The following is a 27,048-nucleotide window of genomic DNA, read 5'->3' on the forward strand; positions in this document are numbered from 1 at the left end:
AGTCCAGTACGGTATCCTTCCGTCCTTCGTTATTTCGTCCGGCAACCTCGTTGCCTATCCTGATGTCTCATTCGGCTCAAACTACCGTGATTATATTGGCTACGCTTTTTAAAACTTACCATTCGTGTCTGCTGATGGAAACGAACAGAACGACGTCCTGGATGGCGATGCGTGAGGAGTTTCGTTCCGTCGTTGAGCTCTGATGACTTCGTTATGCTTACCAGCACATTCGTGAAAAAGAACGCATGACATGTACAGTTGCAGAAGTGCTTGGGATATTTTGGTTTACTGTGCGTAGTTGTAATTACGTTGAACTAGCTTGCATTGGATATTTTTTCAAGGAAGTCAAAGCACAGGGAAATTGCGATAAACGGTGAGTGTAGGACGTGTTTGGTATACAGGAGCACCGACTCTCCTGCTAACATGGCTTCCTTGAAAGAAACGTTCCACCGTTGGTCTTGACACCGACACTGAAAGTAGGGCCTCAGAAATGCGCGGAGCTTACTGCGTTTTTGAATGCGTAGCGTTCTTTGTCGAGTACCCCCACAGCCAGGACCGCATGACGCCTTGCAGTTCCACAAAAATGCAGGTTTGGCGGAAGTAACACCTTTAATCATTACGATAGTGTAAGTGGAGATAATTGATCGAACAGAACTTTTCCTTTTTTCTTCGCGTTTTGCCATGGCTGCTTTATAGGAACTCACGAGGCCATGGTTTTGTTATGTCATTCTTTATTAATAGGTTCTCCACCGTATCGTCAGAGAGAAGAAGAAAAAAAAACACGCTTGTGGTGTCTGCAGCGAAAAAGAAGATGCACGGGAAGGAAAAGGCAAGGCACATAGCAACGCCCTGTTCTTTTATCGCCTTCTCGTTCATAACATCGTGATGTCAGGTCGAACACACGAATAAATTATGAATTTGACCGGCGAAAATGAAGCAAAAGGCTGAACAGAAGACTTTGCAAAAAAAAAAAAAAAAACTGACAAGCGGTAACGCAAAGAACGCAATTCTGTTTTTAAGCCAACGTCATGCACTGCCGTCATCTTCACTGAGGGACATTCGCCTCCATTTACAAAGATGCTATTTTTTTGCTCTGCGTGCGTACGGGATGAAATTCTGTGGAGTACCAGTCTGTTCACACGGTGCATAAACTTCCGTCCAGTGACATCATAATTAATGGGTCGAGAAAGCAGTGCAGATAATGTCGGGTCCGTACACGTCACTCCTCGTTGCTCAGTTGTCTCCCACCGGCCTTATCAGCCGAATGGGGGCGGAGATGGGTGACGCAGAAAAGGCACTACAAAAGCTTGTCATTATCTAGATGACCTGGTTGACACTTCCTGACTGACCATGGTATGCCGCGTCAATTGGACACGACGGAGGAAAAATACAAACAGTGGCAGTGAACAATGTCTGACGGGGAGCTTTGACGACTTTGCGCACGCGTAGCGGCATCGAATAAGCTAAGGACTAACGCAGAAAATAATATCCTTTTCACCCGGTGGCTTTGAGCATCCTAAAAGCCGCAAAACGCAGACCAGTTATAACCCCTGAGCTTCTGTGACCTGCGGGCTTTTCGTCTCTCTCAATTGAGCATCGCGAAAATGTGCATAGTTGGCGGCCGTTTTAGAGGAAGCCCTTGCCGCGGTCTTTCGGGTCTCATGATGACCGTCAGCTGACTTCTAAGTTCTCGCACTGGTCGTTTTCGCAACCAGAAGAGCAAAGATGGCGTGTCAGAACGACGTGATGCTTCCAACTCGACCTCTCGCATCTGTAATGAAGTAAAAGCCGAAAAGATGCCGCTGTAACGCAAGTACCAACATTGCACTGCGAATTTACTAAGTCGAGGTGTCCTAACTGGCGGATCGAGATTTCGGCGCACGTTAAAGATCCCCAGGTGGTCAAAATTAATCCGTAGCCCTCCACTACGGCGCGCCTCATCGCCTGCGTTGCGTCGGCGCGTTAAACCCTACATTCAATCAAACCAAACTGGCGGATGCGCTGCGCGCGCGCGCACACACACGCGCACACACAGACACGCACGAGTATAGTAGTACGCGCAGTACCACTACGCACATTTTAAAAGTTCAGTACTACGGTAGGATGTACACATTTGACTCATTCGTAACACTTAGGGAACACTAAAACTAACAAATCGAGCATTGCGTTGTTTATTCACGTGGAGATCGCGACACTTCCCTTTGTGGCCAGCTTTCCCGAACGTAGATTGCTACGCAACGTGCTTCTTTACAGTTGGCTTTACCTAAAGGATTCTCTCGCGCTACGATGCTGTTGCACACGCCTTAGCGAGGGTAGTGCCCTTGCCCGAAACGTTTTTCTGCGCTACGATTTGCGCCACGAGCGGCGAAGTCTTTCGGCTCATGTGCTCTGCGCGGACGTCCCGCGAGCTCCGTCTGATCCGTATCACTGAGCCGCAATCTTGGTCTTCTAACCATCTCGATCTCTGCGCCGTGCTGTTTAATGCCCCACTCTCACGTTATTGTCGGTTCAGGATTAGTCTGTGTGCAGTACCCTTGATTGCACGTGCAATAAGCACTGTCCGCGATGTTTAACACTGTCCCTTTCTGCCTCGTTTCGCTGTACCTGCGAACGACGCACCCGCCCCAGTCAGCGCTCGCAGGGCATGCTTGTTGAGCGAGGATATCTGCGTGGTGGGAATGACGAGCCCCACTCTCAAGCTGTAGCGTCGGTCGTTGCACCTTTAATTATTGCTTCAACGCACTGACCATACAGTCAACTCGGGGAACGCGGCGCCCTCTGAAATCGAACACAACACACGTGTCTTCAGGCTGTACTCGTAGTGGCCCTGTCAGTGGAGTTTCATACGGGTTTAGGAATCTGCGTTGGGGCGCTCAAGTTTACGTCAGCCCTGTGGTTTTCAAGGCTTCCGGCTAGTTTCAGCACCTTAGACAAAGAATTCACTTGTAAATGCTTCAGTATAATTTTCCATTCATTTTAAATACATACAGGTGCGCTGATAATTTCACATTTAGGAGTCTGCGCGAATGCTTTGTGAATTTGTAGGACTCCATTCGTTGAAACCTGTGCTATCCTGTTTGTACAAATGTATTGTGTGTATGTTTACTCGTGTAAAATTGTTATTGCTTTCAACGTGCTTTGTATTGTTACAATGCAAGTGTTTGGTTCAACTGCAGTGTCAGTGTTAATTGCTGTGTTCCATGATTTATCATTGTCTATCGTCACCTACATGCCTTGTACTGGCCTCTGGGGGGGGGGGGGGGGGGGGGGGGGGGGCGTCAAGCTGTGTAATGCAGCTTTTAGCCCTGGAAGCCTTTTCAGTTTGTCTCTGGAATAAAGATTTTTTTAATTGATTGGTTGATTGATTGATTGAAGTGTAACTCTGAAGGAGTTGTAACTCTTTTCATAGCTATCTATGCCGATGAAACTGAGCTAGTGCGACTGAGTGACGGACTGTACCGACTGACTGACTGACTGACCGGAATGACTGACTGACTTACTGGACTGACGACTGACTGACTGGACTGACTGATTGACTTACTGGACTGACTGACTGACTGACTGACTGACTGACTGACTGACTGACTGACTGACTGACTGACTGACTGACTGAATGGACTGGCTGGCTGACTGACTGACTGACTGGACTGGCCGAGTGATCATTGCCCAACCGAAATCGCTGGGTCGAGACAGCACATTCCTTGTCTCAGGTAGGGAGCTTACATGTGCGCGCCTCACGGAGGCGAGCACATGTTGGCTCTATAATCATAGGCAGAGGTACATTAAGGCAAAAAGTTACCAAAATTCACTACTAAAGGTACGAAAAAAGCTCCACTTGTCTTCACAAATCCCCTAGGTATTTGTTAGGCCCATAAAGATGTCGAATTGTCTTTCGCGTCCAAATAATACTCAGACAATTATTATTGCAAAGTGACAATAAATTACCCTTGGACTCCTTTCTGTGTTAACTGCACTCCATGATGTGCTGTAGTGACGGAGACAACAAACCCGCCGCGGTAGCTCAGGAGCTAAGGCGTTGCGCTTCTGAGCACGAGGTGGCGGGTTCGATACCTGGCCGCGGCGGCCGCTTTTTTGGTGGAGGCGAAAAGCAAAAACGCCCTCGTGTACGAGATTTCGGCGCACGTTAGATTCCCAGGTGGCCAAAATTAATCCGGAGCCCTTTACTACGGCGCGCCTCATCGCCTGCGCTGCGTCGGCGCGTTAAACACTTCAATCAATCAATCAATCAATCAATCAATCAATCAATCAATCAATCAATCAATCAATCAATCAATCAATCAATCAATCAATCAATCAATCAATCAATCAATCAATCAATCAATCAGGCTGAGAGAGAGAGAGAGAGATAGAGATAGAGAGAGAGAGAGAGAGAGAGAGAGAGAGAGAGAGAGAGAGAGAGAGAGAGAGAGAGAGAGAGAGAGAGAGAGAGAGAGAGAGAGAGAGAGAGAGAGAGAGAGAGAGAGAGAGAGAGAGAGAGAGAGAGAGAGAGAATATATATACAAAAACAAACTATGAAATAAAACTTCAAAAAGCATGTTCGGGAATTTCTAATGATTTCCCTCCTCAAACCATGACACAAATTTCAAAAAGCATGTTCGCGGATTTTTAAAAATTTCACTCCTATATGTTGAATTAGTAACGCCGACTGAAAAGGGTGTTCTCAAAACTCTCACAATATCTTCTACGCCACCGCGGGTGCGTGTCACTTGCACGCGAGCTTTTCTCCCGGTGGGTTACTTAGATTAAACGGTCAGTCTTGGCTGCTTCGAGGTCCGTCAGTAGGCCGGGTGGCACAAAGTCGACTGCAGCGAGCTCTCTGCTTTTCTTTCTATTTTCTTGTTCGCAACGTACGAAGCTGTTGAATTCTCGTTTTAGTTGTACCGCCATAAATATACTCTTCCCGTTCATAACGCTGCTACTGTAAGTATTGCACGAGTAACAAGACAGCTAGACCGTGAAAGCAAGCAGGCCCCTACCAACAACCCATGCTGACATGTTCCAACAAAACCAGACTTGGCCTGGTACCCTCAGCAGTGCAAGCTTCATTCACTAATGTTCGCACCTTGATGCCAAAACACGACGAGGTTGTTTCGTTTCCTAACAGTAACTCTTCTATGCTAGTACTAACAGAAACCTGGATTACGAAATACTTCTTGGAAACAACCCTCTAATGTTTATCGAATTGACAGGACGGAAAGAAGGACGGTGGCATCTTCCTGGGAATCAAGCAAACGCTCTCATCATTTGTAACTGATACTACCAGTCTCCTCGAAATAGTCTTACTGTTTGCGCAACTCTGTTGGCTGCCGTTTTAATCAGGGTGCGTTATCGCCCACCAGCCTTCCGTCTGTCCTTTGTCGATAAACTTCCTGACAGTTTAACAAATGGCATTCGAGAGTACCCGTGTGATAACATTTACGTTCCGGCTATTTTAATTACCGACATATCGATTGGACCCATCTATCATCTTCCCGACATATCGATTGGACCCATCTATCATCTTCATTGAGGAAGTCAAAGGACTTCCTCAATGTTTTATGAGACTAATATATTTCAGGTCGTTAATCAGCCAACCCGTAGTGCGAACGTATGAAATTTACGCCCCCCCCCCCCCCTCTTCCACCACTCCTAACACGTCGATAGTATTTATTCATTCACGCGTACAGCGATCACAATCTACTCTTAGGCGTTCCACTAGCAAGGACAGGCTCGTCTGAAAATATACGGGATTACAGCAATGCAAACTACCAAGACAGGAACGTTGAACTTGAACTTCGTCTATTTCAAACATTCGTTTCCTTGTTCTTATCCCGATCAGTAAATGACAACTGGTTTTTTTCTACGAAAACGTATGCTGGCACACATGAAAAAAATAATGATTTATTTAATTGCACAGTTACCAGAAGGACTAATGGACAGTTTTACAAGTCAGTTCACAGATTACATAACAAAAAAGGCGCGCTTATACAGGAATACTATGTGAATGAATACTCCTCCAGCCCAGCTTAAATTGCCAGCTTGTCTCAAGGTTTATTGCTCGGCATTTTTACCTCGATATAAATACGTCTGTCAAGACCTGCCAGAACTACTTAAAATGCAGAAAATTTGTCATACCATATCCCTAGACTATGACAATAATCTTATTTTCTTACTCGACACAAACCATGAATGTTCATCAGAATTTATGAAATTCTTCTCATTTGTATTAACGATACAATTCCAAAGTACCATTGGTATACCTGACGCTGATTGCGCTTACATGGCACTTGTCCATAGACATCTCTTTCGAAGGGACATCAAGTGATAAACTTAAGACATCTACATCGGACGGCCTTGACAACATTAATGCCAGAATACACAGCACTCATACCAAGTGTGTTTTTATTTCATATATTCCCACAATCACCGTAGTCTGGTCACCTTCCCCGACGATTGAAAGATCCGCAAGACAGTTACGATTTTAAGGCCGTCATCAAGAACTCCCTTGACAACTGCCAGCCGATATCGCTGGTATGTATATGGGGCAAACTAGTAAAGCCCAACTGCGAATAAAGCTCGCTGTTTCTTTTGAGAATGCCTGCTATTCTCTCGTCAGTTTCCTGACAGCGGTGGTGCATGCAGTGCTGGCGGAAGCCATGACGGAGCAATGGAACGCACGTTTATGCAGTACTTTTCTGAAATAGCACATCTGTTTTGAATTATACTTAGTGCAATGAGAAGTCGCTCGCCTTAAGAAAAAAAAAAAAGACAGACCACCCACTGCCTTCCCAGTAACTGGCGCAACTTGGAACTAACAGCATTTCGGCTCCGCGCCAACGCGTAATACTTATATTGCGCCATCACACTGTACTTCGTGTCACGCTTGTGCCGATTTTCCCTATCTTAGACTCCATCTTTTTCGCTTCTATAGTCCAGGTTTCCTTTCTCTAATCTACGCCAGTCAGTCGGATTGGATATTGACTATTTTTCTACCGTAAAAGGCTTTGACTATCTTTCTACCGTAACAGCCAGCGCAATGGCAGCCACAGGCACCCTGTCTCACCTGGCAGTTCCTGCAACACCTCCCTCAGGGGCGGTGGAGTCTTCTTGCGCCTGGACAGGAGCAGCTTGATGCTCCAGGTGACCGTGAAGACGGCGTTGAGCAGTCCCAGCAGCATGTACAGAGTTGTGTATGAACCCAACACGTCGCGGCAGTAGCCTGCATGTATACAAGCGCCACTGTTTGCTTCTCTATAAGACACAGTTCCAAGTTGAAGTGCGTGAAGGAAGTATGACACAGAAGAACATCAGCATGGTCACCGTGCCTTTCCTTCTCGGAGTTTGACCTTGCCGGTTCGATCCCGGCCTGGGCGGCTGCTTTTCAGATAATGGCGAGAAATGAAAACTCCTGTGTGTCGAGGTTTCGGCTCACGTTGGAGATCCCCAGACGACCAAATTAACCCGGAGCGCACCACTACGGCGTACCTCATAGCCGAGGTGTAGCTGCGGCGTGTTGATGATGATGATGATTGATGATTGCTATTGGTTTCCCTTTTGTAGCAGGGGTGATGACGTGTCATCTTACCAAAAAGGACTGATATACCTATGTTTTATACTCTTGCTTTTACACTAGCGCTGCTTAGGGCAGGCACAAAAAACTTATTAGGCACAGGATAGTTTTTTTCCCTGTTACAGGTGGTAAGTGTGCTAGGCAATAGTCCCCTCTCTGCTTTTAACTCCTTTAACTACCTCCTCCCCCAAAGGAAAAAAGGGGATTCGGCCCAGAGTACAGCTAAGTAGCTTCTCACAACCCACGCCGAAGCCGCGCTATGAGTGGCTGAACCGAACGGGCTGGAATAAGTTTCCCGACACCATCACTTGGCGAATAAAATCTTACTAGTTAATTAATTATCATCATCAACGCGTGGAGGCAACACTTCAGTTATGAGCTAGTTGAATGATTCTGGATTAACTTACACCATCCGGTGTTCATTCAGAGCGCTGGCCGGTATTGTGACCAGTTTTTGACATTTCAACCTCACCAGAAAATACAAACAGCACAATGGAATCAAATCAGCAACATTTTTTCCGCGTGTGTATTTACGTACATGGCTTTGTCTTAACCGAAGCAAAAAAAAAAAAAAAAAACAAGAAGGTAAGAATACCATCACAAATAATCCCATCACAAATAATCCTGCTATCCTATTGGAATACCGGATGAGTTATGTGGCATTCCTGGCTTTACAGCGGGTGGTTTGCTGTTATGATCGTCCAATTTATTTCAACGTGATTAAAAACACATCATGTTGGGTGGCATAGATCTGTGCATTGAGAGGACTGAAATAAACGAAAATGAAAACGAGCCATTCGAGAACCAGTTTTGTTCGCCATATGCTGCAGGCGAAATCAGAAAGATTGGTGGCTGGCCCAATAAGACCACTGCCCGGCAAATAATGGTGCCTGGAATCCTAGGACCTGGGTGAAAAGTGTAATTTCAACTAAAACCTCACTGGAAATACAAGCTGAGACCATGAACCAGCTCCCACAAAGCGACATGGCATCGTTTCAGGCCAGCTTAACAGTGATGTAAGCGCAGACGCAAAACATGTGCGTGGACGAAAGGTATACGGAGAACCAAAACCAATCATCGCAGAGGCTTTCAGCGCTTGTACGGTTGTAATGTTTTGACGGCGTAATTTTATTCATTCATTCGTTCCTTTGATGCCTATCGCAGGTAAAAATCCTTTAAGCGACTTGTGCACAGTTCCTATCTTGCGTCAGCAGAAGGCATTATTATCGTTCTAATTTGATACATGTCCGACTTAAGGACGCAATCTGTCCGTACTGCGCACGTAAGTCTCGACCACGGTGGTCTCGACGCATAGTCACCATGGTTACCGCATGGCCCCCACGCACTTCCCACTAACCACAGAATTGCCACCGATAACCAGACGCGGAGCGGAACTATAAAGGATATGGGTCATTCGAATTTTTGTTGTTTGCTTCGCCCCTATTTTATTTTATTTCATTTCATTTTATTCTCCCTCTTATGGTTTCCTGCCTCGTTTTTGCCCATTTTCTTTCCTTCTTCGCCACGCTATACTCACTCCATCTGAAGTTGCCAGCCTCACTTTTAGTGAAAAGTACCTCATCATCATTTACAAAACGTTCTCTCTCTCTCTCTGCTACTTCCGTTAGTTGCAACAAGAAGACTTAAGGCCATGAAGACAAAATAAGTTTGTTTTATCCGAAAGAATTTGTGTTTATAGTGCCACCAGCGCTTGACCGGCAGTAAACGATGCTTTATTCAGTGAGAATTACACAATTTAAGCCGAAATTTCGATACTCACGCGGCATCCTGTGTTTTGTGACGTCCGCGATGACGTAACAAGGACAGGTACGTGAAACAAATGTTAGTATGTTGACTACGGATGCAGCCAACGGCGAAATGGTTTTTGTTACCTTGTGTGCCATTCGTCGTCCTAGATGATGCTACGACACCGTTCAGGACTGCCGTCCGCACTCATTTTATTGTGACCGGATTTGCACCTGGATTATTTTTGTCACGGTTGATAATAACCATTTCGTGAAATATTGGGTATGCTCGACAAACAGGGTCATGAAAGACAGTGTCGCTTATGCTAGTCGGCCAGTGTCGTGACAGACAAGCCCAACGCGCCGGACAGCTGTGCAGCTATGGCAAGCCTATAGTGCGCACCGTAACCACATGGTGCTAGAATTCTATGTTTTACATACTAGTTAGGAAGTTTTATTGTTTGCCCCACCATTCCCATTCTTACTTCTATAAAAAGAATGTGCAATAAATTCAAGCGTAAATAGTCCGTTCTGCAAACTTAGAATCACCGTTTAATTTGCATTGAATTAGCTGACCATAATACATCACAAGCTCAGTGCGCAAAAGTAGCTAGTTGGTCGCATGCCTATTCTCTGTTTTTCTCATCATACAGGGCCTGCCCTATGGGAGGCAGCGCTGGCCAGCTCCGACTTCGGGATTCAGAAGGACTTAATTCTTCGAGCCCGGAGAGGAGCAGAAGAGTCTGGGGCCCTGGAAGGAGGGCACCAGACAATCGCGCGACACCTCCTTTTTTTCCCTAATAAACGTCTCTCTCTCTCTCTCTCTCTCTCTCTCTCTCTCTCTCTCTCTCTCTCTCTCTCTCTCTCTCTCTCTCTCTCTCTCTCTCTCATAATACAGCTTATTAGAGGTGAAGTTTGCGTTAAAAGTGGTGCCAGTGCTATTCTAACAAGGAGATCTTTCGAATGAACCAAACTTGCATTTTGCCTTCATGGCCCCTTTAAGCATTATCCAGCTCCCATTGAGGCAATAAAGCGATACACCGCTTTGCCTCTTCGGGACGCTTCTCCAGACTTCCATTTAGGAACCATGCATTCAGCTACTCTTCCAACCTCACTGAACCGTATTATATTGTATTTAGAGTTTGATAGCTCTCTAAGAGTTCAGAAGCTGCCTTCACTGGGAAAAATTAAACGCTAACCTTTCGGGGTTTCACTTCTAGTCGTGGCCTGATCGTACCCAGACCTTATTTGTACCATCTGCTGCGTTAATAATGGGTTCGCCGCCTTCGTGAGGTTGCTATGCGCCTGCAATGCCATAAAATAAATATAGGAGCATTAGCGTCCACCGAAGCGCAGTCAAAGCTAGATGAAGGCCTCTTCATGTGCGTACAAGTAACCACTCACTGCTCCTAATGGAGTGTTAAAAAAAGAGGCAGATTTATTGGTTTTTATGTAGTCTTCCTGCATTCCCGCCTTTTTCACGTAAGAGCAGATATTGTGGTCCTAAATTAAAGCTAGTGGGAGCCTTTGTGCACCTATCCGCCGAACGACATCGTCCAGACTAAGTACGCAAGAACTTGCGCAAGCACGTATCAGAGAAGTTGGCCCGCATCCGCAACGCACCGTTCCATTTGATTTGCAACGGCCAGACCAGGAGGACCTGAGACAATCCTCCTTTGTCATCTCCCCGAATACACAATGTTCACTCCGGAGAGAAGGCACTTCTTGAGCAAGTGGCCCCATTTTTCGTTCCAGAGACCACCCCCTTCGACTATACGGTGACCAAGCTGGGCGCTAGTCGGTCCTTTTCCGATAAGAAGTCTGTGGCACCCTCAACTTCATCAGCGCTTAAGGTGGCGCAGGCACTCATACACTTCACCCGATGACGGATTTGTACAGATGGCTAGTGGCGTTCGCTGAGCTTTAAGTTGTAGCGTTTTACTGCTGCGGTGTAATCACCCTCAGATATTTTCCCTATTTTCCTGTTTTTGGTTCTATTCCCCCTTCTCACGCCTAATGTATAGCCACGGCCGGACAGGAGGCGAGCGCGCGATCCTTCAGCGCGCCTCCACAGTCTGGCCGTGGCAAAGAAAGCTCTAGACTGACTGAATCCTTCCCGACTCTCTCCTGTTTCCTTTTTGTCATGTAGTGTGAGCTTGATTTCATTTGCTAGAACTTCCCTCCACCCCCCTGTAGGTTTCCCAAACTGACGGAATGAATGCGAAGGCGTCAGTGAGGTATAGCGGTACGGGCTCACCGATGACGGGTGGCCTGATGAGGCAGGCGAAGCCCGAGAGGAAGTTCATGACGCCCAAGTTGAGCGAGATGGAGTCGTCGTCGAACTCCTCGGCCACCATCACGGTGCAGGTGAAGACCCGGCCGCCGCTCGAGAGGCCCGTGACGAAGCAGCAGGCCAGCAGGGCCCAGTAGTTCTTCTCGAAGCTCATCACGCCCATCACGACCGTCTGCATGGAGAACATCAGCAGCAGCGTGGCGCTGCTGCTCAGCACGTGCGAGTCGAGCACCACGGCCGTCGAGAGCCGCGACGCCAGGTCCCCGATGGCGTACGCTGTCAGCAGCGACACGGCGTTGTAGCCCGTCAGGCCGTTGTCCTCGCCGAAGTCCACTATGGTGATCAGCACCGTGGTGAGCGCGAACAGGGCCGCGGCGCGCGACACGCTGATGTGCACGAACGTCAGCGTCACCAGGGAGCGCAGGCTGCGCTGCAGCTTGGCCCGCCTGGAACTGCAGCAGCCGCGAAGGGGGAGCGGATCCGCCACATGCAACGAAACGACCAACCATCAGCACATAAAAGGAGTGAGTGGGTGGCACTACTACAAATTGACCGCCCAATGAAGTAGGAACGACCGCGCAAGCGTTCTTACTATCGAGTTGAGAACATGCCGCTGTATGCGACGGACGTCAACCGGTCTGCCCGGGTGGTCAGACCAACTGACTTAACTGCCCTGCGCAATGAAAAATCACGAGCTTGAATGTTTTATAATCGTATTACTGTTAAGGAGAGCGCAGTGAAAATGAAACTGAAAGGGGTCTTGAAGGGCGGTTTGAGCACATCAAAGGAACTAGCGCAATCGTTAGGTTTGGTGGTCAATGTCATCTGTGCCAAGTATAACGTTTTCACGTGCTGCGGAAAGCTCACACTTTCGTTGAAGGTATGTCGCCGCTTTCCCACCCTTTCCTGCGTGTTTTTGGGTTCCGCCATTCCGACGCATGTAACGTCGTCGATTCTCCCATGTTCGTCACGAGGCAGAAATCTTGCAATTGGGTGGCTAGGCCGACACGACGACGCCACGATGGCGCCGCCGACTTCCGAGTCGGTAGGCCATCTTGTCACACGACACCGACGGCAACACGAACACGTTGGCCGATCAAAAGTCCGCGTCGGGTGACTGGCTCGCTGACCGAAGACGCCTACAGTATCGATAGTCGCGAATCGATCGAGCAGCGAGAACTGCGCCCCGACAACATTCGTGCCACACTGAATGCGGCTAGTGTAATAAACATAGTTAAGCCCATCAAGTTCATACAGCTCAACACTAGCGCTAATGCGATCTGTATTTCGGCTTACGACGCTTCGGCCGTTCACTTTATCGACAATTCGTTCCCGGAGTGGCAAACTGCATATTCGTGTGCGAAAAGCAACACTCTTAGAAAATGACCTCAGTTAAGAGTAGAAGAAGAGTTGAGGAATGTTTGTTAGGTAATAAGAAGTCAATATCGACCAAAGTTTTTAGCGTAAAGCGTTAAACGAAAGGACGGCGAGGACTATTCCGCAGAGTGAAATCTCAGTCGCACCCGAAACAGTCCTGTTGCTGAAGATCAGATATGGATTTTGAAAGTATTGGGAATGCGATTTGCGCTGCGGATATTTGATGACAATAGTAGACGCATAGGCTCTATATAGGCCGGCGCTATCTAAGGACCTGAGTCGGTAGAGATAATGCTGTTATGTAACTCCATTTCGCTTTTGCAATATGGGGCTGCCGGAGAAATTACAGCACCTTCAAGCTTGCCATACCAACTCAACTCATGGGTGATAACTCGTCCATTCCAACTACCCATTAGTGCATCCACTCCCCACTAGTCCACTCGTCCACCTCGTCCACTCGTCCACTCCCCATTAGTGCGATAGAATGGAACTCGTCCACTTCCCATTAGTGCGATAGAATGCCACAAAAGATGTCTTTCCAGATCCTGCCACCTGGAATACCCACTTTGTCTTGCCCAACGATATTATGGACTGGTCCACTCCCAATTTGTTCCCTCGTCCCCTCCCCATTAGTGCGATAGAATGGAACAAAAGATGTCTCTCCAGATCTTGCCACCCGGAATACCCACTTTGTCTTGTCCAACGACATTATGGACTGGGCCAGCTCAATGGAGCAGGACTGTCCCAGAGAGGCCGCCTGGAAGCTGGACCTCCGCCTGTCGATGATCAGACGAGGCGGTTCGGTGGGGACGTCCTTGGTCTTGGAAGAAGGAGTGGGAAGCGCCTTGTCGACGCCCCCCGCGCGGTCGATGCGGCTCACGATGAAGCAGCCGAGGAACATGTTGAGCACTAGCGCGCCGAGGATGAACAGCGTGCTGCGGAAGCCGTACGTTTGGCGCAGGAACTCCACGGCCAGGGGGGACACGAAGCCCGCGATGGAGGTTACTATGAAGAGCAGGCCCAGGGCGGTGCCACGGAACGACGCGAAGTGGCGCGCCACCACGGAGAAGGGCACGAGCTCGGCGCACGAGAGGCCCAACCCTGCGGATGCGCCGAAGCACGAAGACGGCACGTCTGAGAATGCTCTCACCTTGCCACTGAGCAGGGTACGCAAAGATAAAAGACGAGAGGTTAGCGCACGTTAAGCTATACAGGTTATGACGATGGAATCAGCGAGTGGTCAGCGAGTTAACCATACAGGGTGTGAAAGCGAGAGCTTCGGTTTTGTTGGTGAAACATGGCATCGAGCTCTGACTACACATCCTCTAACCCACGCACAGATATTTAGAGCTGCTTTAGTCCAAAAGCTTGTTAATGTCAATTCCCTTTACTCGAACGTGCGTATTGTGCTAACTAGAATTGGGCTGACGGGCTCGTCAAGCTGCTTCTATGCATCTTTTATCGTCGGCCATGCCATGTACAAACGGCGAATAAAACCGCACGCAATCCGCTTGCCGCGAGTGCTGTGCGTTTAGAGTGGCAAGAACTTGAGACCGCTGAAATACGTGAGAATGCGGAACAGTTCATTCGAACTCTGTTGTTAATAAAAACGACTCAGCTATCTCGAGGGACATTCATGACATACGGGATACGTACCCCTGCCCTCTGCGGCTCTCGCGGATCCGGCGAAATACGCTCCCCGCTCACATTGCGGCGGATGGTGCCTGCCACACTGCATTTGTTCCACGAGCATTGCCTTTACTGACACTAGACACCCCAGGACAGTTTCTCCAAATGAAATAAGATCTTCGTCGCGCCACACGAGCTCTAATTCCACCGTGTGGAACGGACCTCCCTTGCTACGAAGTCTTGCTACGAAGTCTTGCTTACATGAAGTCTTGCTACGAAGACTTCGTGTCGGTGTAGCCCTTTCTCCCGCTGTTACCCGGAAGTTACACAGAACTGCCCCTTTTGCACGGCTCCGGCCGAAGATGCGGACACAGAACATTTGCTGTGCACGTGCCCTTCATTGGAAGCGGCCAGAACACGACACCTTCGAGATACAGGCCTCCACCCTGGCAGGCCACCTGACCTTCATCGGTGGATATGGGGACCCGAACACCGCTCCCTTCTTGCGTTTATTCGCGAAACGGGGGTTAATCTATACTTGTGACATAGTATTTATGCCATAAGGCGTACTATCGCAATAAAAAAAGAGTTTGTGCACGCGTTTATCCGAAAGCATCCACGTACGCCAGCTCCACATCGTTCTTGCAAGTGGCGCAATGTTACTAAACAATGACACCGGTGACTTTTAGTACCGACCACATTACGTAAAGTCGCGTTACCTGCGTACTATTTTCCTGTTCCGTAGTCTGGACATGAAATTACCGGATCGCAGCATTTAGTGACACGCGGGGACACTAATTTTGCGGAAAGCACTGGATCCATAACATAACAGCCGCCACGAAAACGACATTATATATATATATATATATATATATATATATATATAAGCAAAGAACTTTTTGCTTTGCGAATATGTCGAAAGGATGCGAGACAATTGCGAAAGAACGACTAAAGGGCTGTCAGGTGGACTTCTGTGCAGTGGAGATCACCTCAAACAAAGGAAAGGAAAATAGTTATGCGGAGTAGGGCGGATAATGTTGTTGTAAATCGTGTTTGAACGTCCCGTTCCCGTGCAAATGTCACGTGGTTCGGATGAGGCCCGCAATGAGGAGAACGTGAAGCACATCCAGCGGTTGCCTCACTCGTTGTTCAGCACTCACTCCTGAGGGCTGCAGTGTGCTGAGGCAGCACCCACTCGTGAGGCAGCACCCATTCGTGAGCGATGGTACGCCTCTGTGTCGGCGGCGCGAACTGCGTCTCAGAAAGGAACCGCGAATTGCGTCTCAGGAAGTGAACGCGCATCATTGTCGAGCGGACGACGGCACACGCTGCTACTGCGTCATCTCGCAGCTCGTAGCCACCGCCTAGCATGTCTCACTGCATCACCCTCATACTTTCGCCATGCGTCGCCACTGAGGAGCATCTCGGGCATGCTCAGCATACTGTCCTCTCCCTCACACTTTCGCCACTTTTTCCTCCGCCGTTTTCTTTCTGTCCTCGATCGTTCGCGGTGTCACGACACCGACGCCGATGTCAAACCCCAGTATAGCGGCCGCCAAAGTGCTGCACACTAAAAAGCGCCCTGAAAGCATTATTTTGACCAAAAAATGCAAAAAGCTCTCGCGCTCAAGTCTCAACTTCCTGGAAGCATTCATTCAACTCCAAACAATAACAAAATGTCCCAAGAGATGGCTCACAAGCAGTGCAACACGGGAAAATTGAAAAGCTTTTAGCATATTTCAAGCCTGCTTATCATAAGAACAGCGGGAAGGGAGGGTAAGAGCGTAAGGGGGGGGGGGGGGGGGGGGGCGAAAGACAACCGTATTTCGACGACATTTTCAGCGATGTGAGCAAATGCGGTGCCATTCTTACCTTTTCTCTCTCGCTAGTGCGCAAAAGTGGCTGATGCTCACCGAAGAGGACGCCGTAGAGCAGGCAGAGGACGGTGAGGCTGTTGGCGAATCCGCATGCCATGATGGGCAGAGCGCAGAGCAGGACGCCCACGAACAGGATGAGCCTCTCGGAGAACCACAAGCACAGCATGCCGAACACGGGACCTGCGCGTCAGTGGTAGCGTGAAGCACGCCCACAGCAGTGTCGCCACGGAAGATAGCCGGCAGGACCTTTACCTCTGTGGCCTCGACTGAGAGTTTTCATGATCTGAAAGACGGACGTGGCCGGGCGACGCTCTTTCTTGGTTACAAGGCATTCTTTCGCTCCTGTAAACTTGATCGGAAAGCTTCACACACGATAGAAACAATTTTAAGAGATTGGCAACCCAGTGCCTTTGCTCTAAAACATGCCGTCGACGTCCAGTCGCAATATCTGGTTAAACAAAACAAGTCTGTGCTTGACAGGCGTTGACCACCAAAAGGAATTTTTTTTTTCTACGACGCACGCTTCTGAAATATTTTCGCACTGAGCGGCGCAAGCTACCGTAACTGAATTGACAACTAGAAAAGCTGCAATCGTATAAAGAAGAATAGCAAAACAATTCCAATAGCGTCAGTGAACCAGCGAGGCATTTTCGAAGGCGTGCCCAGACTTAGGCGTTCCAACGATTACCAGTGGGAACTATGTGTTGCTTGGACGACTTGAAGCGATATGTAAAGTGTATACAGGAGCTGCACATGCTGCCGTCACGCGGCGCACTCACCGGCCAGCTGGGAGACGACGAGTGATATGCTGAGCGGCCAGGAGGCTTCCTGCCTGTTCAGTTGCAGCATCTCCATGAAGCCAACGTAGGTGACGGACTCGGTCTTCACCAGGAACATGGCGAAGAAGACGTACGCGGCTGCCGAGGCCGCTACGGGCCAGCAGGCCCGCGAGTCCGGCTCGACAGCTCGGGGCTTCTGTGGGGGAGGCATGACCCCTCACTTGCGACACTACACCGCCGTTCCCCTATCGCTTGCGTGTCTGGTGACTGGAGCCCGGCAGAGGTGAGCCCGTCGCTTCCACTGCTCCGGTGCTCCCTGTAAGCAACGGAGACATGCCAGCGATTTTACTGCTGAGCTTATACCGCCTGAAAGAGAATCACATAACGTGGAGCCGCAGCGCACGAGACACAGCACAAGACGAAGAAGGCACAGACATAGCGCTGAATAGCTTTACTTGAGAAGAGAAAGAGCGAGAAAACTAGAAATTAGGCTGAATAACTCTTTTTCGTGGCCCTGCCGCTGGCGCTAGGCTTATGCTCTCCGCTATTATGTATTCTTTGTAGTGGTATGAGTGCTCCATTTGAGCCCTTGTGACATTCGTTGCTCCGAGAAAAAAATGCGTGAACAACTGCGGGAGGGGATAAAAGCCGATTAGTGAATGTAGATACGTGTGTGCCTTTGCTGCTACGTTTGTGGCTCCAAATTAATCTTTAAATACTAGAAAATTATTCTTTAAATGTGTGGATAGCGTGTTGCGCGATATTTAGTGTTCTTTTTTTAAGGCGCAAGCCAAGCCTTATAATGTATATCTCATATCTACGTTTCATGGAAGGCGTTGTGAGCTAAAGAAAAATGTGAGATACGAAAATTAGGAGCACGAGCCGGTAAGCGCGCGCCGGGAAAGGAAAACAGCAGTGGGTAGGCCACTGCTGTACGTGCAAAACGAGCCACTTGGAGAGGGGAAGCTGCCGATGGGGGCGAACAAGAGGCTTCTGGCGGTGTCGAATGAGCCGCTATAGAGCTTCGGAGGGTACTATCCAGGGAACACAGTTCCAAAAGCTTCGCTGCACAGCACCCCTTACGTGATATGCGTGGCGTCACTTCGCGCGATGCAGAAAGTTCATTAAAAGGGATGATGAGCTGCGCCCCGATATTGAACCGGCTTAAGGAACATTAAATAACCATTATTAACGAAAAGAACACGTAGAATTGATCTTAGAAAACGAGAAATATAGTTACGCCCGCTGGGGCTCGAACTAAGGCTGTCAGCGCCAGTACTCAGAACTCTACCTCGAGGCCACAAACGCGGAACGACGGGCTATTTTTAGCACTTGCCCAATAGAATAGCTCGCGAAGTGACATCACACGCGTCACGTGAGGGGCGCAGTGCAGCGAAGCGTTTGGGAACACGCGTACAGGGTAGTGATTAAGTGGAGACCGGCGCGGGTGCAAAGATTAACAGGGAGTACATGGCTGATCAGAAGAAGGTCTAAGTAGACTTTCGCCTTCACATTACTGGAATCTCGCACACACTATGTCCCTAACAAGGACAAATAGCGCCATTACGATTGCCTAATCTGTTTACTGGCAACAGCCAGAAATCGAGCAAACTCCTCCATTTGACGTAATAGGAACAGTGTGAAAAAGTGGGTGTTGAGACATCACTATTTGGCGTGTTTTTTTAATACTTGACTAAGAAGGAGTGGTTGGCACCAAGATTGAGTGCCGGCTATTCCTTCTCACGTAAGGTGTATGGTTCTTATAAAGTCCTTGCAAAGTTCACTAAGTTATAAACTGTCGTAGAGGGGGCAATTAACTATACCAAAGTGCACATAAGACACTGATCAAAACGATTTGTGCCTTACATTAATTAAGCAAGCGGATATAAATGGGAACGGTAAGTGTAAGAAACTGCACAGAGCGGGTTCATATAGAAAAAAAAAATTAAAGCCGTTCCACTCAATGTGAAAGCTGCCGGAAGTGCAGAGCAGTGATTCACCATAATGGGCTGTAGCGCCGTTATCCGCTCACTGCTACCACCCAACGGATTTCAAATTTCCCGCCTTCCCAGTGCTCTCGCGCCCCCTGCCTGAAACTGCGCCAGCGGGAGTTCTGTTTCTTTTTGTGCTTGCTTTTCCTCCCACACGTGCCGGCGCTGCACTCCCACTTTTTTTCGCTTACGTAAAAACCAACACAAAGAGCGTTCCTAACGAAATGAATGCGAGCGCTGCCGGTAAATTACGTATATTGTGCCTCAATTGTACCTGCACTTTTCTTTGCGCTAAACAACTGGGAGATGTATGAGTAGCTTCAGTGGTTCACGAGTTTCGAACGCTCATGACTATATAAACCGCTTGGCTTTCGAAGCCTCTGGGTTACGCCGCGACGACGGAACGCCGTGTGGCTCTACTTGGGTCCAGCGAGCTTGCTACGACAAGTCGAGCCCCTAAAGTGCTGTGCACTTAAAAGCCGCCGAGTGCAGAAATACATGCGAAGTGCGTACGAGACAAGACACAATATACAGTAAACATTGAGGACATAAAAATTGGACAATAAAAACATAGTAAGAACTAATAAATACTAGGAACTAATGGAAATTAAAAAGTGGATGCTGGGCGGGTTTTTATTATAATTTAGCTTTATCTCTTGAGGTTTGCATTAGATGGACATGATAGTTATTCTGGCGGAATAATGTTTGGAAAAGGTCAAACGTATTTTGTCCTCATGACCCCTTCAAGCTATGGCGGTAACTGAACAAATGATAGTGGCACAGTGGAAAATGAGCGAGAAAATTATTCGTTTTTTATTCAAGCCAGATTTTCAGCTAAAATATACAATTTTCATAGAATGTATTGTCGGTCGTACCAGTTGATATCTGAAATACCAAACGAATTGTATCACTGGGGAGGGGGGGGGGGCATTAAATGCGAGTTAAAGAAATAAAGTCAATCTCGCCGCGTAGATAGCTACGTGGCAGCAGTATTTTCAGCGCTGGATGAATCTCCGTCATCAGTAGTGGTTGGGACAGTTGACGATCGTTCCCCAACGACACCGTCGCTGTGAACAAGGAGGCCAACCTAGTCGGTGGCCGCATAATCACTGGTGGTGTTATCGGTGGCCACGGTAACTTCGCCCAGTAGAGGCACAAGACGTCTGCTCCCGTCCCCAGGCTGTACTTCATCAGGCCTGGTGGTTTCCAGGTGTGTTTGTTGAGGAACTCGATCTATGACGCCGACTCCTTCTTGAGGAACGATAATCGATATTTCTACATGGCCTTCATGTTCAGCAGTAGTGCCCTCTGCAGCCCCTTCAGTTCCTCCAGCGCCATTTAGGCCAGAGAAGAGCAGGAAGAACGTAATGGTGACACTGGAGACCGCGATGCTCAGTACAAACGGTTTTGATATCATCTTGCCTTTGTCGAACCATGACCAATGATACACCGTCGTCACACGCGTACGGCTTTTGGAGCTGTAGCTTTCGGTTGACGACAGCTCGCTGCCACTTGCTGCGCAATCAGTCGTTGCCCATAGTAAATCCGAAGAGCTGCCCTCTCTTTCTACTGGGGCAGTGGCCCAGAAGATACGGCGGAAAAGGGAGGGGGCCTTAGGAGGGGACATTGTGGCCGGTTCCAGGTAAACCTCGCTTGCGGTGGTTTCGTCTTGAGATCGGACCGTTGAGCTAGTGGTACCTTTAGAGGCGCTTGTGGAGGATGTATCGGCAACGTCGGGGTGCTCTGCTGGAGGGACACTCGGCTGCGTGGGGTTTAACGCGCCACCGCTGGGCCCAGGTAGTGACGACATTGCCAAATCGACGCTTGTTATCGTGGGCCTCTTCGCCTTACGTGCTGTGGCGAAGCTCACGAATTGCGAAAGCACCTCTGCGGCCTTTATTTTCGCGGCCCATGACGATGTGGCTGCCGTCAGATTTTTGTAAAAAGTCGGCAACTTTGCTCGCTGTGGCATTTGCTGGCGCAGCTTTGGCAGCAGAGTAGGAGTCTTCTGCGCCGCAGCTGTGGCTACTGGCGGGGAACCATGTCCTCGGTCGATGCCAGTGAAGACGGAGCCCGGTGACTTTAACCCGTGGGCCCATAGGGCCTCAAGCGAGAGCGGGCGCGTACCCGATGCTCGCGCTTCCGCTTGGGGGGTGACAGGCACAGACGTGGCTTTCCGAAGACTTGAGGGGGATGTGGGCGATGCTTTCTGCTCTGGGAGGGACCGAGATGTCCATCCGGATTGGATAAAAGCTTGATTCATGAGATTTAGAACAGTGATGATGTCATGTAGACGGAACGAGATGGCGGTGTTACCAGTTAAATGGCTCTTGCCCACTCGGGGAGATTGGCCAGTAAATGGGTGCTTTACCGAAAGCAACTATGTAGGTTTCGAAAAGAAAAAAAATTTAAATATTAGAGTGCATTAGTAGTAGACGACTGGATAAATGAAAGTGAAGAGATTATAAATAGAAATAAATAGGTAAAAACACAATTGCATGAATATCAGGGAGTAAGTATAACGGAGGGTGTGGTATAGACTAAGCAGGGAGCAAAATGCGCGTAGGTTTGACAGGAGAATCCAGCAGGGCCAAAAGATAGCTAACACGGCAGTCGGCCTTGTTCTAGACTGAATGAGTGTAACGCACGCCAAAGAACCGTGGCAGAATACTTTCGCCCCGAATGATAAAATCAGCGTAGCAGACAGTGGGAAGTTTAGCCGGTTACAGGAAGTATCTTCGTCGTATAGAGGAGAGCCGTTGGCAGGAGAAGAAAAATAGTCGATCCTTTCTGGTTCGTTGCAGAATGCGCATAGCGGTGACTGGGCCAGATTTCAGCGGTGCAAGTAAAAATTTAAATTTGGCACGGGACAGCGGAAACTAGTGAGGTCGACTTCGCAAGCTTCCGAATGGCTTGTGCTGCACTTCCATGAGTAGCGGAGGTGCTCGAGCTCCGAGTCTTCGTAAACAGGATCGGGCGTACTTCGAAGTAGGCACAGCCTACGAAAGCGAGCCGAAGTGTTGAGGTTAATGGGCGGCAGAACCTCCGCTACTGAACCACCCAATGCCATTCCCGCCAGAGCATCCGCCGATTCATTAGGCCAGATGCCTGCGTGTTCAGGCACCCAAACCAAACGAGCTTCTCTGAGGGAAGAAGGCGATAAAGAAGCAAGAGCTTGACGAAGGGGGGTGAGGTTGTGGAATTAAGTGCAGAACAAACAGAAAATGAATCCGTGAGAATTATTGGCCTGCTGTTCAGAAGAACCAAGCTTACAAAGGGCCAAGACTATTGCGAGAAATTCTGCGTGGAAAGAAGTAATAAAATTAGACAACCAGAGGGATAAGGCCCAATCTAGACCAGGAGAAAAAATACCTACGCCTCCCTTTTCCTTCCGGACTGAGGCATCAGTTGCAATAATGGCGTGGAAAGGGAAACCATTCAGATGGTACTGTAGGAGGCCTGTCAAAAGATTCAGAGGGAGTAATTTAGCATTAGAGGGCAAATTTCATCAAATGAAATATCTAAAGACGGGACTCTGTTAAGTACGGAAGCCGAAAAGAGGGCCACATTTAATGGATTTGTTGGGTAAAGTAGAGATTGTACGAAGACCGCGTGTGGTTGTTTGAACCGCGGCCATGAACTACCGAAGAACAACGAAGGCCATGTAACGAAGATGCCGCCGTAACACCGCTGACGATGATGATCAGCCCCTTGGGGGACAGGAATGAGCGCATGCATAACCAGATTATCGAACAAAAAAGGGGGTTGTTTTACGAAAGCCTTTGGCATCCTTGTTGTATGTAATGGCGAACAGCGCTGATATAATTCTCTATCTAGTGGAAAGGTTGCACATTCTTAACGCTTTTAGGTGCGGAGTACCTTAGGACCGCACAATGCCCGTCCGCGTCCGTGCGCACAGCATTTACAATCGCAAAAAAATCACACAGGCACCGGAAGAATTCAAGCCTGTGTCTGGTAGACCAGACAGAGTTAGCGTCAGTCGTCTTACCCATTCGGCTACGACCGTGAGTTAGTACCCGAGAGGGAAACGGCTAACTCCCCCGCCTATAACAGTGCAGAGTACCTTAGGACCTTCCAATGTCCGTCCGCGTCCATCCGTGTGTACACCACCATCAAACGAAAATCAAGCGAAATTCTATTTGAGCCGTGAGTTTCAGTTTTATTTAGGGAATAATTAAGGTGCAACTCACAGCTCAAATCGAATGACGGTCGGGGCGCAACTTGGCCGACATTTCGAATCCCCGTACACCGCACCCTCGCCATCATCCACGGAGTGGAGATGCTGCCATTTTTTGTTAAAGCAAATCAGCTGGTTTTGTGTACATGCATAGTGTCAGACTCAGGTTCTAATACCTGCGCTAGCATAGGTATTAGAACCGTTAGGGTTAGTTAATTTTTCTATTCTTTTCTCTTGCACAAGATTTTAAACCTGCAAGTTCTAACGTGAAGATGTCGGAAGACCACTGCACCTGTATCACAAATAAATCATCATCATTGTGATTGTTGCCTTTGTCGACGCTGCATCAGCCAAGACGCTAAATTTGTTCCGTATCGACAAAATTTTGTCGTCTTCGTAGCAAAAACACGCCGTTTTTTATAGTGTGACAGCGTCATCGTTGAGGGGTGTTTCTGATAACGGGATGCTGCTCGTAAATCAGAAACTCCCAATCAATATACTTTCGCGATCGAGTTGTTGTGGAGTAGGTTGACCGCGGACTCCTCGCGCGTGTCACGTGGTGCGAGATCGGGGCTCACCGGGTTTGAGCGAAAAGAAGGGCAAGCGTGCTTGTCAGTTGTGTCAGTACCTACGCGATCGCTCCTTAATGGACCTTTTTCCAGTAGCGTAGCCCCCTTGCGGCGGCCACCCGAACCACACTTGGGGGATTATAGAAGAACACGCCCCTTTTTCTTCCGCCTGCCTGCGCAGTTGAGGAAGCCGTCCCAGGCGCCACGAATGGTTTTTGTGGCGGACAAATTTTTCGATGGCAGCCGTAGCGCCTATCTGTCGGCCATTTTCAGGGCGCAGAAGACGGAGTACCACTTAGCTGGCTCGGCGTTCGCAACTGGCTAATCCAATATGGCGTAGTTTTGTTTACATTTTGCCCGCCAAGAATGGCGTATCGGTCACTGGGAGCGAGAGCAGCGCATACGAAGAGCGCTACTGGAAAAAAGGTCCATTGAGCTGTCGTTTAAGTGCGCAGACAATACAAGAAAGCATATTTAGCTTCAACTTATCGCTACGGACAAGAGCACTTCGACAGAACTGAACGCCTGCAGCGAATTCTAGAACAGAGAAAAAATTATATAGCAGTTGTATAGGTCAGGGATTGATCGTCACCGGGGATGAGTGACCCAGTACTGGTCAGCTTAGCTAGTGACCCACCAGCGGCCCAGCAACTATGGAGATTTATATTTTGTTGATTTTGGTGACAGACTTACACATCGGTATGTAGAGTGTTGATCCCATGCGGACGGCTGGACACAAGTTGACGGTAATGACAGTAAACTTGCACTAGTCGCATCACACAGTCTCACTTTATCAAGCGAGGCAAACGATGTGCTAAAACAAGTGTCAGCACGGGACCGGGCAAATACGGGCTTTGCCTCTCTTGAACAACGCCTGGAGGGACCTCGTGTTAGATTACATATCATCAAGATCATCTGTCAAGTAACGTTCATATTTTCGCAAGTTCAGGAGATCCTCAAGTAATTATGGATACGTCTTTACACTGTAGCATTTCTATGCATGAAAGCAGACTTCACGGGAGTTTCCTCCAGGTTCTTTGCAGTATGTCAAAACTGTTATTCGTAACTTATGTCATGGCGGTAATTTCTCGACAATCAATAATCGATAATACAACACTAGCACTTTAAATTTAGCCAAGTATCACCCCGCATTACGCCAGGAATTTCACCTGTAGTGTACTATAGATAGGTTGACCGTACTTATTGATAGTCTCACTAGCGATAAATCGACTGTGGGTCGACCAACACCGATAGTACTCTGGTGAAGACTGAAAACGAGAATGCCAGCGTGTCGAGACACCGGTCCACGTTAAAGCGCGCCTCATTAGCTCCAGGTGTAGCTTCGGTAAGTGAGTGAGTGAAATAACTTTATTTCCTTAAAAAAAAAAATTGGGTTCCTTAGTCCAGGATCTCTTTAACGAGGCCACAGAATGCCCTCCCACCCATTCTTTTAGAATCGAGAGGACAACAGTGTTGCATCACCATATCCTGTACCTGGCATGAGTATCCCCGAGGGAAAGTGCCACTAATAACGTCTCTCTTCGAGAAAAATCATTCTTCCACTATACCAGAAAGTCGACGTCCTGGAACGATGTACTATAAAATCATTTTTACATTCGAAAACTTTTACGGAGTTTGTCGTAAGGGCACGCATTTGTTTGATAGTTAACGAGGCTCTGGGATATCTCCGGATATGAGTTTCCGTGGCACTTGCGCGAGAAACGGGTGTCCATACCGCTCAAATGAGGAACCGATCGGACCTATAGCCTTACCGTTGCTTTGGTCACTTGCGTCGTGTCGTCAGCGGTTGCCTTCCGAGCAGCGCTGTTCCAGTGATGGTGCCTAGGGCGACAGAAGGCCGCCGACGCCGTGTCCGGCTTCTTGGTGCCATGAGCAGGCCGAACATTGACGCCAATAAGGAAATGCGCGCCGCTCCAAAGGGAGCTACGCGGTCCCACTCGATCGCATACGTGGCCCTGTACAGGCCGGTCGCCGAGTACACATACCCGCGCGCATTTTTACACGCTGCTGGGACGAAACCTAAGGTTTCGTCGGGGGCATAGAGTCGAAGGTTTCAATCTCACCGCAAGGTGCTGCATGCTTTCGCAGGCTATCTTGAAGTAAAGGTAGACAAGATGAAATAGACACCGTACGGGATAATTCAATGGCAGTGCGTTTTCTACGACAATGAGGGATTGAGTAGGCAGGTAACTGCTATAAAAACAGAAGAAAAAAGTTAAGCGGTACACGCTTGTCTCCCCTCCCGCAGTGGGTCCCATTCCTTTTTGAGACCTTGGCCTGGCCTTTGACCCTCACTGAAGATGTCACAACGAGATGCGATCCAAACAGGGACATAATGAAATGCGATCAAATAAAATAAATAAAATAAACGCGAAGGGGAAGGCATAAAACTCGCGGTTACTTTAGCTATCATCATATTGTGACATATCTGCGTGGTAAACAACGTCAGCAAAGCAGTTCGGTTTTTCTTACGCCTGCACGAAAGGGTTTCGAGCACATCGTCTGCCTGTCGAGAGAGAGAGAGAGAGAGAGAGAGAGAGAGAGAGAGAGAGAGAGAGAGAGAGAGAGAGAGAGAGAGAGAGAGAGAGAGAGAGAGAGAGAGAGAGAGAGAGAGAGAGAGAGAGAGAGAGAGAGAGAGAGAGAGAGAGAGAGATACTCTTTATTAGAGTAGAAAGCCGAGATATTTCCGGAATGTGAGCTGCAAATTGCACTCTACACAGTGCACAGGAAAGGCCGCAGTCACCTGTTCATTGTGCTAGCCAAAGGCTGGAAATCCATCGAGAGTTCCAAGGGCGATAGATTCCACTGTTAACTGAAAGGTTTCGTGTAGCACAGATAAATTACAATTATGAAATTTATGTTTTCAGGTTCACATCTTCCTGTTCGCTTTCATTACTTAATTACTGCGCATGTAGGGGAGTCACAGTGAAACGAAAACCATTTGAAAGTTGGTGCTAGTTCGTTTGTTGCGTTCTTTCGTTGTGTTCTTCACTTGTTTC

At 48.4% G+C, this 27,048-nt stretch overlaps 1 protein-coding gene across 1 annotated transcript; it reads right to left on the bottom strand.

Moving 5' to 3' along the window:
- Nucleotides 1-743: 743 nt before the first annotated feature.
- On the bottom strand, nucleotides 744-25,926 carry LOC144167571 (monocarboxylate transporter 12-like). Its single transcript, XM_077696795.1, has 7 exons — nucleotides 25,801-25,926; nucleotides 17,271-17,586; nucleotides 16,528-16,671; nucleotides 13,675-14,086; nucleotides 11,573-12,060; nucleotides 7,064-7,219; nucleotides 744-1,771 (listed from the first exon to the last, which is right to left on the bottom strand). Exons 2-7 carry the CDS (start codon nucleotides 17,479-17,481, stop codon nucleotides 1,734-1,736), a joined length of 1,449 nt encoding a protein of 482 aa, XP_077552921.1. The 5' UTR covers nucleotides 17,482-17,586; nucleotides 25,801-25,926; the 3' UTR covers nucleotides 744-1,733.
- Between the last annotated feature and the right edge of the window lie 1,122 nt (nucleotides 25,927-27,048).

This window comes from Haemaphysalis longicornis, unplaced genomic scaffold (genome assembly GCF_048455015.1).
Source record: "Haemaphysalis longicornis isolate Haplotype H1 unplaced genomic scaffold, Haemaphysalis longicornis Haplotype H1 scaffold_2, whole genome shotgun sequence".
Classification (NCBI taxonomy): Eukaryota; Metazoa; Arthropoda; class Arachnida; order Ixodida; family Ixodidae; genus Haemaphysalis; species Haemaphysalis longicornis.

Bases quoted from the DNA above. Each gene is read 5' to 3' on its own strand.
- LOC144167571 (XM_077696795.1), bottom strand. From the start codon at position 17,481: ATGCCTCCCCCACAGAAGCCCCGAGCTGTCGAGCCGGACTCGCGGGCC. The intron at 7,220-11,572 runs GTGAGCCCGTAC...GTATACATGCAG, and splicing joins CATCAGGCCACCCGTCATCG to GCTACTGCCGCGACGTGTTG. The intron at 1,772-7,063 runs GTGAGACAGGGT...ACTTCATTACAG, and splicing joins GGTGTTGCAGGAACTGCCAG to ATGCGAGAGGTCGAGTTGGA.